The following is a 16127-nucleotide window of genomic DNA, read 5'->3' as shown; positions in this document are numbered from 1 at the left end:
TGGTCAGCTCCCTGTAAGTAGTAGCGTAATTCTGTCTTGCGATTGAATTATATCTAGCGAGTAAACAAACAAAGAAAGGGACACAACAATCATTTAAAGGACCAGTGTTTCCGATTTAGTGTCATCTGTAGTTGCAGATCACACTTCTGTCGCTTCACTCTCCCCTTCAAAGCGCAAAAAATTTAAAGCGATATCTCTTTTTTAGAAACAGGGACATTGTTTCTGGAAATAAATGCTGCTGTTGAATTTTTTTTGTAATAAAAACAATAAACAATAACCATTTAAACCAGGAGTAACCAAGAACATATATACGTTTTTGTAACTTGAGTGAACTGGCCCTTTAAATTAACAATGTAGGAATAAACACAGTGTAAATATTCTTCTTTCTACAAATGACTCAGGTGTTCCACACACTGATGACACAGGCAAAATGAACACCCCTATCTAAAGCCAGTGTTTGGTTTGTCCCTTCTGGGGTACTGTAGAAACATGGCGGTTCAACATGGCGGACTCCATGGAAGATGAGCCGTGGCATCTGTAGACATAAACGGCTCATTCTAAGGTAAAAAACACACAATGATTCTTATTTTCAGATGATTATACACTAATGAAAACACAGTTGCATATTATATTAAATTCCTCCCAATAGAGCCTCCTAAATGTTACACCCTGGACCTTTGAACATACATATGAAGATGCTCAAGTGCTGACCGACATACAGCCACATGCACACACATACATGCAACACACTAAGTGAGCACATCATCCAGATAAACAGCTTGAGGATGCCTTCGCTAAGGAGCTTGAGAGAAGGGATGCAGTCATTTGGTATGGGGTCTTTTCAGCAAGCTTTTCCTAATGGGACTTTTTCAGGGACTTGTCAGCCTTAAGATGACTGAAATCTTCCTGGCCGGGGTACCAGCTTCCTCTGGCTGCCACAGAGAGTGCCAAGCTGATCGCTTTAAATCCAACTTTTCTTTTTCTTTTTCTTTTTTTTCTTCTGGTGGTGTGTGGGAGGGATAGGGGCTCAGAGCAAGACAGAGAAGAAGAGAAAGAATGAGACAAGGATGGAGAGGCGGAGAGTCAGAGGAGGAGAGGGACAGAAAGAGCAAGTGGTTAGACGAGAGGGCCTGATGAGCAATGAGCGCCTCACTCGTCCTCAATTAATCTTGTCTCTCTACCTTTGCTTTGGCGCTTCCCTCAGCACCAAGGTAATAACGACACCCTCATCCATTATCCTTTTATCCCTGTTATTCACTGGGAATTGCTTAATAATATGTTACAGATTTGTCCTCCTTCGTATAATTCTTTCTGTCATTCGCAGTATATCATCTGGAAAACACACAGCCCCCTTTCTGCTGGACGCTCTTTGAGGATTATCGTGGGTGACACCTTCGGGATGCAGCCAGAATCTGGAGCATCATTTTTTCAGGCATAAAGTGGAATTACCCTGACTTATCTGTCATTGCCAAAAGCACAACAAGCCATTCAGGGCCAAAGCAAAGGTGGAACAGGTTCTTATCGGCTCCTCTGAACGAGAGCGCTTGTAAATTTATGCTAATGAGGGCCTTTTGTCATCCAGGCTCACCCCTTGGGGCTGAACGGGCTTGCAGGGGATGATAATCTGGCTGTTGAGTGCACTAGATAATTTGTACTTTATCCTCATGTAATTATATAGTTTAAATCTTTTTACCAATGCTAATCCTCCAACACGAGGAAGTGTCTTAACCGTGTCTGTGGTTCTTAGCGGCACTAGTTAGCGTGCATCTGACTCTCTCTCACAAAATCACGTAGGAGGAGTGCAGCACTGATATAATTACTTTGACTTTCTGTAGCCTGTGCTATGAATCCTCGTATCATTTTGATCCACCTTAGCAGGCAGGCAGGAAGCCAAGCCAGCAGCCTGGGGGTATGGGAGACAACTCTGAAAAGGTGAAAACATTGTACCATGGCTGAAAGAGCCCTCCCCATCTTTGTCAAGAAAGAAAGATGGAGGAGACCAGGAAAAATGGACCGAACAGAGTAAAAGTAAGTGCAGTAGGGTAGCTTTACAGTGATTTTGAGGTCTCTTTGCTGTCCAGTGGGACTCCAGGCCATCTTGTGTGCCTGCCAAAGCCGGCAGCCCCTGACAAGCTGCTTGGCATGCTGTAATTTGACTAATTACATTGGATTAGACCATATTAATGCAAGCTGTTTTCTCCAGGGTCACTGACCCACCCAGTGTGTCCCTTGCTAGCTTCCCCCTGTTCGATGTAAACAAAACATACACAAGAAAGAAAGAAGACTCTTTGTTTCTTCAAATCAGAAAACAACGAACATGTATCTATATCCCTGATATTATTTTTATAATGGGACAGAATGTGTTACAAAGCATCCACAGCAGAGAAAGCTGTGAGATACAGCCTGCACTTTCCTGAGGCACATCATCACAGGATTCTTTGATAACAAACCAAATCCTTTGCCTGCTTCATCTCTCTGCTGGAATACAAAAACAAAATAAGACTTTTATGAATCTCATAGAAGTCCCAGAGTTCATAAAATTGTTTTTATACATGGAGATAGATATAGGGGGACTCAAGAGGGTCTCCACATGCTTGACAACAGCAGTGCAACATTTTATTTTAATTTTACTTTTATCATAGCAAAATATCAGGATGAATAATGAGGCCTGTGTGGTTTTGGTCACACAATTGTTTTTCTGAGGAAATTTTTTTTTGGAATCCATGATTAATATAAATAATAAAGGACACATCATTTGATCTGCTTAGAAATGAGTAGATATATTCAGAAAACCAGAAAGAATACTTATTTGTACAAAGAAGGAGGGAAACCAACCCTCATTTGCATTTGCAAAACTCTACAATGAAAGGGGGGAAATGAGCCATAGAATATGTGTGTTTTAATACAAGTGCTCTCCCAATTGTACCAAATCAATTTGAGTTTCACACAATGGAGAGGCAGCTTCACTGTTTGTATGTGCTCCTCTGCCTTGAACATGGTGTAATAATAGTCTTAAACCAGGCGTTATAAAGACAGAATACCAAAGAGGCTTACAGCCTTGGTTTCATGAAACATTTAGGCAAAAGTTCCAAGGGCTGAGGATGATGAAAGAAGGTAAGCTTGAAAATGGGCTTCTGGGATCCACAGCCCTTATTGTACAGAAGTCACATCAAATTAATACTGAGGGCCATTTGCAGCCTTTCTTCTCCTGAGCTTTTCAGAACGGATTAAGCTATGAAAACTCAGAAATTACTAAAGCACCTATTAGGCATTATGCTCACCCTTTCTCCCTTTTCCCTTTGAAAGTCATTGAATGTGCTTCACTTCACTCGTTCTTCAATTCACAAGTTGTTTGCATACTTGAAAGAAAGGCAGTTTTACAAAATGCGTCATGTAAAATGTATATTTCCAGTTGCACAGTAGAAAAAAAGGAAACATTTACGCATACACATTTTAAACCGTTTGCCACTCTATAACCAAATTATCAATTTGTGGATCAGTATGTTAAATAAAACTATACTGCAGCTCAGTTTGACGATGCAGGCCACTGTGTTCAGGAAGTTCGCTGAAAGCCTCCAAGAGTGTTTCCACACTGATGAAGGGCCAGTATAGCTAGGGTTCTCTCAAGCTCTCTGCACCCCTCTTTGCTCTCTCAATGCCTCTTCAAAGAAGCGCAGGGAGTGCATGAATTGTAATTATGGCTCCTAACAGGATTCAAGAGCGCCCAAACGATGGCACTTGAGAACCAGGTCGTGTGGAGTTAAACGGCTGTCAGACACTCAAAGCTCCCCAGCATGTGAACAAACCCACAAAGGCTGGACGTGTCCACTTCTAGGGCCCTCCTACCCACTTTTCCTCGCATAGAGAGAGATTAAAGATCAACTAAGGCCCCTTTAAAGAACTATATAGGCCTTCTGAATTTTTAGTCACATAAATTAACAGCTTTCCAGGTAAGATACTAAACTTGAAAACAAGAAATAAAAATTGCAATTAAAAGCTGTGTGATGTTGGTTTTAATAAAGTATTTGAGTGAAAAGATATATAAAGAAATAAATCCTCACAAAGGCTTGTGAGAGATCAGGTAATTGGTACCACCTGAGAAACCAATCTAACCACAGTGTCAGATTATCTGCCGACCTCGCCTTCAGAATAACGGAAAAGATCATCTGTGCTCCCCAGACAGTTTCAATGACTCACCAGGGCACAGGACCCCTCACTACACATTAAAGAGACCAGCATTCAGCCCCATCCTACTCCCCAAAAGCACCCAAAAGAAACCAACCTGCAGCGTGAAGTCCCTATGCATGACCCTTATTAAACTCCTAATTGGATTGAGAGCCGCTAAGAAAAAAAATTCAACATCGTTCATTCAGCAGAGATTTTCTTTAGCATTCCTTCCAGTAGTTTGCCTCTTCAACAATAACATTCAAAATCAAGTCACTGAAAACTTTTTTCCCTTTTCAAGACACAACCAAAATTTCAAAAACTGGGAGTATAGGCAAAACCTTTTTCACCTTCTCTTTTAAGGCAAAGCACTATTTGATTTTCACAGGGTGCATTTGACAGGCTGAAACAAAGCCCAGCCCTGGCCATTGTGTAGCCTTTCACTGTTGTAATGGTCTTAAAATGGCTACAAGCAGGGCCCTATTCAGTGGTGACCGGGCTGCTCAGCTCTCTTCTCCATTTCCAAGACAAACTCTGCACTAAGCGGGAACTCTGAGGTCAGCTGATGAGTGAATGAGAGACTGAGTTCACTCATAAACACAGTCTCATACTATCAATGCCCGTACAAGTTCTCAACACATTTACACTAATTATAGAGAATAAATAGTGCCATAACAACAACATCAATCAAGTTCATTACGGAAAATAGCATAATGACAATAATTACAATAATATCTCATTAAGAAAGAGAATGAGAGACAGGGGAGAATTAATAGCAGACAGGTGTACAACACACCGCAATTATGGAACCTGAAATTAGTTCATTGCCTCAAGGCAAACAGAAGAGAAAGGGAAGGTTGTAATTGAGGGTATGTGTGTGCGTGTGTGTGTGTGTGTGTGTGTGTGTGTGTGTGTGTGTGGTGTGGGGCTGGTTTCAGGGCTGGGAGTAGGACTGATAGAGAGAGGCTCACTGACAAAAAAAGGAATTGCAAATAAGCAAACAAAAATGTCTTAAATGTGTAAATTAGGGAGAAAAATAAGAGGGAAAAGCAGCTTTTCCCTGCAGACTGGTGCCTTAGATGAGAAGGGAGCAGCGAAACGTGATCAAGGGGAGCCGTGGAGCGGTGCGGCAGGCGTCAAGATGAGCACTCAGCCAGCGAGTGGCAGCTTCTCCTTTTCCAGTCAATCATTCATTACAGAGCCAAGTGCTGTGGAGGAGTGCCTCCTCTTTTTGACCTATCATATTACTGCCTCTGTAAACTCCTAATCCTCCCTTCGTTAGATGGTGTCAACAGCCGACATGCTCTCACCCTGCTGCCGCACTCCCTGCTCAGACACCTCCCAAGCCCTGCCAAGACCACAGAATTGACACTCTAATAAAATCGTTTGAAATTTAACAAGGTAGAACGGCACAACTTTATCCATCTTTTTTGGTGCTTTCATCCACCTTTTTGACTTGTTTTTTATCATTAGAAAGATATTCAGAAAATTCACTTAGTAATTAGTTCACTTTTTCTTTTTCTTTCACCATCAATTGCAAGCCCTCAGTTCACAGTAAGCAACACTAAGAAAGTCTGACTTTAGTTTTTCAGTCTTTCATTGGTTGGTCGGAGCAGGCTGGTTCTTTTTGCCTTGGGGCTGTTCCTGAGCAGGTGAAAGCCTGGAGGCAGGAACCTGCACATCAGCACTTCTTCGTCCATCATGACTCTTTCATGGGGAGCCTGTCTCCTGAGCTTCTCTACTAGTGCCCAGTGAGATGACTACTATAATGAGTCCAACAGATGAAAGCCCAGCAGGACAAAACAACATTCAGATTTATCTCCACACACACACACACACACACAAACAGGGGTTAGCACCAATCAGAGACTTGCTGTGTGAATGTTATTTAGGTAAACAAAATAATTAGAAATATATGTGCTTTGGCAGAACTCCAGAAAAAGAGTTTTTAGTAATTATGTCATGTTGATCACAAACAACAGCAAACAATCGAGATCATCACAAAAATATCACATACCCAACTGTCCTGCATTCACATGCACTTGCACCCCCATTACAAACACACACACACACACACACACACAGATCCGTACAGTGTGTGGATGGGTTTGGGTTTAGGTATGGTCCCAATTTAAGTTGACAGATACCAGATAGTAGATACTCAAGGAAATGACAGCACTGATTTAGGATGGTTCTGAGTTTAGCTGAATGTGACACTGTCACAACAAAACTATAACAGTGAAACTATGAGTGAAGGCCAGCAAAGTTCATTCATTTCTTAATGACATATAGCACATAAGCCTTTGTAGTCTGTTAGGATCTTAAAATATCTTACGTTACTGGGAATATATATGTAAATTTGTGAGATAAACTTTGTCACGGTTAAGACACACCTACCATATAACACGGTTTGAGAGATGTTAATTACCGTATAAAATAAGCAATTGGCATCCTGCCCCATATGTCCCACTTTTTCAGTGAGGAAGATGGAAATGAGGTGGGGTAGATTTGATTGTGACATGCTCTCCGTCTGTGCTCCACAATGTGTGGCTTTGCCTGTAACGGGCTAATATTCAGCACAGCTCACCACCACCAGAACTAATGAAAGTAGACAAAATGTCTCTGCTGCCATCTTTGTCTAGCATCCGCTCAGGGTGAGCCTCCCTCTTTCCCTCCTTTCCTTTTCACCTCCCCTCTTTCCCCTCGCTCCTGAAGGGAGGGTGACAGCGGCATAAAATGGTGGCGAGCAAATGTGCCTTCCATGTGGCAGCAGTGGTGGGGGTGACAGGGCAGGCTGAGGCCAGCGCTATCAGCAGTGTGTGGCTGTTGCTTTGAACAACCTGGATGGTCGCCATGGAGGATCAGGGCCGAGCTGATGAGACACCAGCGGTTACAAACAAAAGCAGCTCAATATCAAATCAAGAAACAGGCCACCCATCCCCAACAGAAAACAGCTCTTTGATTAATGTGAAACTTAGTTGTCTCGGATGGCTTTTTAATAACCGACTGCACATCACGCAGTTATTCCTCATGGGTTTTAATGTGCAGAAACAATTATTCATACTTTAGCCAGGATGCTATTATATCACATGTAAATATCAGATATAAAACCCTAATGATAGAAGATGTCATATGATGTGTATATTGTAAAACCCTCTGAAACTAACTTGTTATTTTGGGCTATATGCACAAATTCACTTGATTCATCTTAACTATAAGATATCAAATGTGTATACACCCACGCATAAAACTACTGAACAAAGCAAACTCCCTTCATACAGCAATTTGTGGTTGAGTCATTCAGGGGGCTGTTAGTTAACCCTGAGCTCCGAGGATGATGAAGCAAGGGCATAAATCACAGAGTGAAACAAGGCAGACTCCTCCGATTCATTAATGGAAATGATCTGTCAATATGCTGGAGTCAATTCACACGTGTCAGCTGGGCTCAGCACACAATGGGCCAGCCAACTTATGAACTCCCAGCACCACTCCACCGAGTCCATAAAACAACTGGCATCGCCGCTGGGGAGCACCCTGAGACACCACCCTCTTGCACAGACCACCAGATGACACAGATGGGGCGAAACCAAACAAAGACGAGACTCCCTTTGTACAAAGAGGGACCCCTTTCAAAAGCCATTCATGCAACAAATTGGGGAAATCTGGCCATGCAACACTCCGGGTTTGCTCTTTTATTAGCGTGAGCCTTACGTCACAGTAAGTGAAATCAGATTTATGGCCCTCTGCTACAAAAGGTGGTTAAAATCAAGCACACTTTTAAGACACAAAAACTTTTTTTTAAAAGCCATGTTAACCAACAACAGTTTAGCTATGTTAACTAGGAACAGCCTGTTATTTTGAACACGAGCCACAGAGTAACAGCCCATTCTTTTCTTTACAACACTTTGCCATCTTTCAGCTCCAGCCAACTTTAGAAAAGATAATGAGGAAAACTACCACACAAGGACAATGCTGATCTATGCTTACTTGTCGTCTCCACTAGAGCTGATGGATTGTTTGGCTAAATATAGAGCTAACTTTTCCAACATGACAATTGTTAATAGTTAAATCATCTTGACAAGCTTGCAAGCAAATGTTAATTGTATTTTCTAGTTTTTGTTCACTGTATCCGTTAAAGCAGCAGATTGTAATGATTCTTAGTAGTCACACAGAGATTAATGACTATTAATATAATTTACAGGTACTGTAAGGTACTCCTTCATTTTATTGTAGCTTTAAACAGCATCAAGGTTGAGTACTTTCAAAAGGCAGCTCATCAGTTAGGGAGGTTTGTTTCCATGTAGGTCATTAAATATGTGCACACAAGCTTTCTCTTATTAGGCCCTCTGCATTTTTCTTTTCTTGTTCTTTCTCAGCTGCACACCCGTGCTGCTGCAGCAATCTGCATAGAGAGACATTTGTCATCATTAGCCCTGCTCTGACAGTTGGCACCCGGCACCTCAGATCTCTAGGACTGGCAATTATGAACCCTTCATCCCTTATTTAGGCAACATTGCCTAATTTCATCACAGGACTTACCAGCAGCATTTGATTACCAACAGCCTTAAACCTACAATATGCCACCAAATCTTCCATTCCCTTTCTTTTTTGTGATGCACTCCTACTCTTAGATCAAATGACACTTGGGAGAGAACTGTGTTCAGTTAATCTGAAATTTGAAATTACTTATAAGACACAAGGGCTGCAGAGAGGACTGTAGATGAGCATCATGGGGTCAGTGGGCAGATGATTACAGCGCCCACCTTTAGATGGTAGACATCTCGCAGACATTAAGATTAATCACACTGCTGCTGCTGCTGCTGAATGGTTGCCTTTTACAACAGACAAGATGGAAGGCAGACATGTAGTTTTCCTTGATAAATAAAAGAAAGAGAAAAAGAACCGCGGGTTTATAAATAAACTACTAAATTCTTTTAGAACAATCTAACCCCTACTGATTTGCAGAAAACAACAGGGGAAAAAATGCTGAATAAAGTAATAATAAACAAGCAACAATCCCACCCCAGTCTCCAACACACCCAATGTTTAGCATTGTCATGTACAACAAAATACAATGCTAAACTGTGCGCTAATAAAATGAGAGGAAAGCACTGCACCAGCACTTTCACTTCACTCGACTGCCAACAGCGGCACATAACCTGTGCAGCAAAAAACTGCACCGAACACAATGTAACCCTGTATTTTCCTTTTGTGTAGCAAACCAGGCATTTTCTGGATTGGTAATTTGGCAAACAAAACTGAATTGTACTCATGCTAAATTCATGCAAATAGATTCATGTAATTTATCACAAAGGCTGACAAGCGTACCATATTGCAGAGGGGAGGGGTGAAGGGCCAAATGAGGCTGAGACAATCAATTAAGTTTCATAATTTACACTTTTCTCCACCTTTCTGTTTCCTCACAATTTCAATCATGCTGATAAGTTTGGAGTTTTCTGTGTATGCATGTGCTATGGATATGGTTCATAGTGAACAGAGCCTGTTGAGTTGATCGCTAGAGGGTCTCTCAGCCTCTGGCTATGTGGTCCAGCTTCCTGACTTCTCCAGAGGAGGCTGCTGATACACAGCAGAGAATAAAACAAATGAATGGACACAATCCAAAGGGGGTCCTCAGTGCAGCTCCAGGCCCAAAAATTAACTGGCCTCCTACAGAGCAACCATATTGCCTGGAATAATAATGTTCCATTATTAAAAATCCCAATGACAATTTCATTTTGTGACAAATAAAATTATAGAAAATGTGTCAACGTGAGTGGCTATCCCATGAGATTAAACTATATTATTTCTCACAGTTTGAAAGCCAGTGTTGATGTCAAGTCTCGGAAGTGTCACTGCTTTTAATCTGATTTATATAGAAATATGTCATCCTATTAAGTCCAATTTGACTAATCTGCATATTAGCTCGGTAGCTAGTTGGTTAACTCCCTTCATATGGGATATGACTTGAGATTCTCTTTTTTTAAATTAAATGACCATAGAATTTATTGAAAACACATATGGGAGACCTTATGTGTCCTCGTGTAACAGGATTATTAAAATAATAAAACATCATCCATAATTATGATGCTAGTCAAAAGATTGCTGGTCATAAAGGTCTTGATCCAGCTTAAAATCAGCTAAATGCTATACTTATATAACATAATTGACTATTTTGTTAATAGTCATGAGGTAATACAGAAAATCTAAACTTAAAGATTGCCTGCATAAATATTACTTTAAAACCTTGTGTTTATAAAATATAGTTCAAGCCAGAGCCACGGAGGGTTGTGTTGGTCAAATCAGCCAATAGACATTAATCTTTGTGGAGTATAGGTTTTTCATTTCCGCCCCTGGAGACTCACTTTTTCAAAATATTATTATTCTTTTATTAAATGCTTGAGGCTACACACTGTTCTGTACAAATAATAAAAATAACCATGTTTTTACACAAATCATGCTCATTTGTATATGAACCCATATGTGTTAGTTTAATACCTATATATTACTATTTTATGTGTATAAATACTACGTAAAGCCTCAACGATAAAATATAAAGTGAAGCAACATACATTTAACGACCTTGGCTACAATCAGTAGAATATCATTTGAAGTCACTCAAAGCACGAGTGGTGTCATCAAAGGGCAATTTCAGCCATCAGACAAGCACCATTGACCTTATGCCCGGCCATGTTAACAGGACGATCAGTCTTACTAGAAGAAAGGAAAAAGAAAAATGGAGGAGAAAAAAATGAATAAGTGTAGAGGCATGCTCTGGAAACAAAGAGGCCTTCAAAACAGGGTCACATGCTCGTGCAAAATTAGGGGAAGTAGTAGTCATTGTATTGATTTACACAATTGTGCATGGGTTTTGCTGGGTCAGAAATAGGCCTGTGCTGGAATCACAGCCCCATATATCACAGTGGAGGGCCTCCAATAGCCTAGCGGGATGGCGAATGAAGCAACAAAGCTTGCAATGTTGTAATGGTAAAGCTATGGGTAAGAAGATTGGATTGTCTTAGGCTAGACCTGACAACTGCTGGAGTCTTGGGACTGCAGAGCAGGTTGAGTTACTGTGAGATCTGTGCGGCCACATGCTTTAGATTAAGAGGTGATAATCTCAATGAAAATCCCCCCTTCTATCACGCATATGGACGGCCGAAGGCTGGAGCACAAACTCAAGGGGTGCAACTGGATTCTGAGGTATCTGACTTGGAGCAAGATATCCTGGAAAGTGAGGTTAGTCTGGTTTCAATAAAAGGCAAGTACCTGCTGGGCCACAGACAGTGGGAGTGAGTGAGAGAAAAGACTATCAAAGCCTGAGAGGGGAAGAGGCTTTTAGCTACCTCTCACCACATGAAAACCTTCCATAATGTCCTCCATATCCTCCAGAAATATGTCAGTGAGAATATAAAATTTTGCTTGTGAAATTTAATCAGTCCTAAATGTGATGAGAACTAGAATATTGACCTAATCATATTATTTCATTTCAGAATTAACCTTAATAAAGACCTCTATCACGTCTCACAATTAGATTTATAAAGAAAAAAAGATGCTACTATCTGTAATTTCTGCCTGGTAACCGTGTGAAATTATCACTGGGTCTTGCCAAGAAGCTGCAGTGTGTCCATGACAGGCTGTGATGATAATGGGAGTCACCTATCTATCAGGGTCCTTCCCGCACACGCCACCTCCTGCTCAGCCGCATCCATGTAGTGAGAGTCAGAGCTGACGTGCGGCGCTTTGCCCTCATAATGTCTGGTCTTATGCAGTTCTGACTAGAGCAGAGATGAGTGTAAATGCCTTTGTGTTCCTTATCTGATCCGTGCAGCATTATCTTTTTGAAGTCCTCTTCAAAGCATCCACTGTACCTTGTGAGATGGAGTGCCAGTGCAGTGATGAGAGCCAGAGAGGGTTTAGTGTGGATGCAAGATCTCTTTATTGTGAATCACTGACTGTATAAGAGCAACATAAGTGTACCTAAAAACAACACGTATGGGACTTTTCATGAAATGGCCAACCATAATTGTTAGAATTTTTTAGCAATTAATGCTTTTCCACTCCTTTTTAACATTTTAAGTTTTATGCTCTGAATGTTTTGCTGTTGGTTTTATTATCTTGTTAGAAAAACATATTCATCAGCAACAATAACAGGTTGTAAAATACCAATGTATATTATTCTCTTTAATTTAATAATGAAATTAGAGGATTGGTATTTATGAAAACAAAAACAATAATAATGTCCATATCATAAGCATTTTATATATAAATTATAAAAAATAATAATCTTTCATACATTCTTTCGTTTGTCAGATGAACACAATAAAACACTGCAATATGAATCTTAATTTACATTTCATTTTTGAGCAATGTAAGAAAGAAATGTATGTTAAGATCACAATTGAGTTTTTTTATTCTTACAATATACATTAATTAAATGACTGAAAAATAGTGGCGCGTGTGATTGTTGTACTACAGTACAAGGTGTTCCACACAGTAAAAGAGCCAAACAAATCCGCCTTCTCCTCAATCTGCATGCTAAAACACAAACCCATGATCATTAATGTGTCAGATATAATCACAAGGCTAAATATAAACAGCGCAACAACATTTTCATCAATCATAAATAAGCCTGGTACCTCATCAGGCTGTTCAATGAATTTAACTAACTAAAGGTTTAATTAATAAACTAATTCATGAGTATTTTATAGCTTCAAAAACAAAACGCAAAATTAAGCCAAACTTCATTTATAAAATATATGTATATTTTGCGTAACTTCAAAGTCCCTAAATTACTCTAATGTCAATTCATCTGATGTGTCTTAGGAAAAAAAATGGATCCGGTCCACTGGAGAAAAAGAAAAGATTTAAATGGCAAATTTAAATTTTTTATTATCCGAAGACATAAATACTAAACAATTCTAAATCCACCTACTGTTTCATAAATATAGCTGACTAAAAAAGCAGCAGATAGAGTCCAAGAAAAAGCACCGTAACGCAGTGAAAATGTTGTTGTTGTTTTTTTCTTCTCTCCAAATGCGTAGGTGTACTTCCGCTCCTCGATATACTACTACTACCTGTACTTTTTACTTGTATATAACACCCGGGGATGAATTTGTTTTCGATAAACTGGGAAGCGGTGACGCATCAGACAGCGATTGGACATCTTGGTTTCAACTCCTCCCTTATAATAAAGAGTGTGTGTGTCTCCCTGTTGTAAAACACAGCAACACCGGGCGTCTGCGTCAGGAGGGCACACTCCACTCTGCGCAATTACGCGGACTCCTAACTGGCACAGTGATCAGAGAAAAACCAAAAGGCGTTTTTTTTTTTCTCCAGTTGCTGAACCTCACAAGGTTGAAATGGACTTTTAATCAGGCCATCCTGATAAATTCGAGGACTTGCTCCGAGCACTTCAATGCAGTTTACGGTACAACAGCTGTGAATGTTATGATATAATTATTACGCATGTGCTCTGTGCACAGCTTTGAATAGTTGTCTTATAAATAGACAGTTTTTTTTTTCTTTTTAAATAGCTTTCTTTCTTCTCTAAAATTGGCTCCCGTACAAACAGCCGCGTTGGATCCCTCGGCTTATTGCGAGACTCCGGTGTATAACCCGGATCTCTGCCCTAATATGATAGCCGCCCAGGCAAAACTGGTGTATCACCTCAACAAATACTACAACGAGAAATGTCAGTCTCGAAAAGCAGCCATCTCCAAGACCATCCGGGAGGTGTGCAAGGTGGTATCGGATGTCCTGAAGGAGGTCGAGGTGCAGGAACCCCGCTTCATCAGCTCTCTCAGCGAGATGGATAATCGTTTCGAGGGACTGGAGGTCATTTCTCCCACCGAGTTCGAGGTTGTGCTCTATCTGAATCAGATGGGAGTATTCAACTTTGTGGATGACGGATCCCTCCCGGGCTGCGCCGTGCTCAAGCTCAGCGACGGCCGCAAGAGAAGCATGTCTCTCTGGGTTGAATTCATCACAGCCTCCGGTTACCTCTCGGCGCGCAAAATCCGGTCGAGATTTCAGACACTGGTGGCGCAGGCAGTGGATAAATGCAGCTACAGAGATGTTGTCAAAATGGTCGCTGACACAAGTGAGGTGAAGTTGCGCATTAGAGACAGATATGTGGTGCAAATCACGCCGGCTTTCAAGTGCACAGGGATCTGGCCACGAAGCGCTGCGCACTGGCCTCTCCCTCACATCCCCTGGCCGGGACCTAACCGAGTGGCAGAAGTGAAAGCGGAAGGTTTCAATCTTTTATCCAAAGAGTGCTACTCCCTGAACGGCAAGCAGAGCTCAGCAGAGAGCGACGCCTGGGTCTTGCAATTCGCCGAGGCCGAGAACCGGCTCCTCCTGGGTGGATGCAGGAAGAAATGCTTGTCAGTCCTTAAAGCCTTACGCGACCGGCACCTCGAACTGCCCGGACAACCCCTGAACAACTACCACATGAAAACTTTGGTTTCCTATGAGTGTGAGAAGCATCCCAGGGAGTCGGACTGGGATGAGAACTGCCTCGGCGACCGTCTGAACGGGATACTATTGCAGCTTATTTCATGTTTGCAGTGCAGAAGGTGCCCGCATTATTTCCTGCCCAATTTAGACCTATTTCAAGGAAAACCTCATTCTTCTCTTGAGAACGCAGCCAAACAGACTTGGCGACTGGCAAGAGAAATACTGACCAACCCCAAAAGCTTGGAGAAACTCTGAGGTAAAAATATGTTAGTTCACCTCGTCTTAAACATTGTGGTAAAGAGGCCTAACGAGCTCATAAACGGACAGGAAAAATAATGCCAACCAATTTGCAAAGTCTTGTGAAAAAGTGACTGTCCTCTGTTGTTAAATAGGTTTTGGCCTAGCCTGTTTCAAGATGATTTTTTATTTTATTTTATGACAGACAGTTTAGTTTGCCATTCTCCCCGTGCACCTTTTGACCGGTGTCAATATTTAGGAGCAAGTTTAAATTATTGGCTACCATTAATCCAGGAGTCCACCTCAACAGTGGCTTCTATTCTCTCCGTGCCACACGGTTGCCTAAATCCTACATTTTCTTAAATGCTTTAAAATAAAGCCCCGTGACAAACTTTGGAGAAAAAAATAAAAACACACATCTGTACATTTTATACTGTAAATACATTCATAGGTTGTGATTCAAGTGGTCTGAAATTGTGAATGTTGTTCTGTGACACGTAAATAGGATCCACCTGTTTAAATCTACTTCTGAACTTTTCCTTTATCTGGTAGAAACGTTTTTTTTTTATTTATACTTGCATCAGTGGTAGTCTGATTCATCTGTTTCAATGGACATTGTCTAATTTTTGAAAGTTTACATTTTGATGGTAGGCGTACGACATTTGTTACATTGAAAACATTCCATCAATTTACTTGAATTATTATTTAAAGTACTCGAACATTTTTTTTTGGTTGTTGTTTTTCTCTACCATGCTTAGGCCTACATGAAAAAATGAAAATGAAAACATATATATAGTATATATATATATTACAGTTTAATTGAAAAAAATGCACTTGAAATACACTGGATTATAACATCTGTGATCTGATTTTTTTAATTTCTGTCTTTGATCTAATTTAAAGAGCTAATAAAACGAGCTGTTTTATATTTGTGTCCCATTATGGTTTTATTAAATGTGTTTTTAGTGACTTATAGGCCTAATGCCCCGCAATAATAATATAATGGAATCTTTAATTTCGGGGTCTCTGACTCTTGTAGGTGTTCTGGATGAGTCTGACAGCTTAAAATGAGAATAGGGAATAAGGAAGGAATAATTTTCATACACAGTAGTTTAAATAGATCTGCACCACTGTCGACCAGTTTGGATTTTTTTTAAAAAAAAAAAAAACCTTTTTGCGTGGAATTTATTTGAACATTAAGCGGATAACCTGTTAACTTGGTGGATAAACTGTCACCGCTGTTTGATGGTTGAGCACGACGACTAGGC

General features: G+C 40.7%; 2 protein-coding genes across 7 annotated transcripts in view; one reads left to right on the top strand and one right to left on the bottom strand.

The window, feature by feature from the left end:
• Window positions 1-16127, bottom strand: part of nbeab (neurobeachin b) — a 193812-nt gene that overhangs the window by 42580 nt on the left and 135105 nt on the right. Inside the window, exon 1 of one of the 6 annotated variants that reach the window (XM_051397184.1) lies at window positions 13097-13346. The exons of the other annotated variants lie outside the window; for them this stretch is intronic. The gene's annotated coding sequence lies outside the window, so the exon portion shown is untranslated. Of the gene's footprint in view, window positions 1-13096; window positions 13347-16127 lie in introns of those variants that run through there. 6 annotated transcript variants of the gene reach the window in all.
• Window positions 13395-15785, top strand: mab21l1 (mab-21-like 1). Its single transcript, XM_051397219.1, has one exon. The coding sequence runs from the start codon at window positions 13798-13800 to the stop codon at window positions 14875-14877; it is 1080 nt and encodes a 359-aa protein (XP_051253179.1). The 5' UTR covers window positions 13395-13797; the 3' UTR covers window positions 14878-15785.

The sequence above is a fragment of the Dicentrarchus labrax genome, unplaced genomic scaffold (assembly GCF_905237075.1).
Source record: "Dicentrarchus labrax unplaced genomic scaffold, dlabrax2021, whole genome shotgun sequence".
Classification (NCBI taxonomy): Eukaryota; Metazoa; Chordata; class Actinopteri; family Moronidae; genus Dicentrarchus; species Dicentrarchus labrax.
The sequence above is the reverse complement of the archived record's forward strand: the minus strand, read 5'-3'. Positions and strand labels throughout refer to the sequence as shown.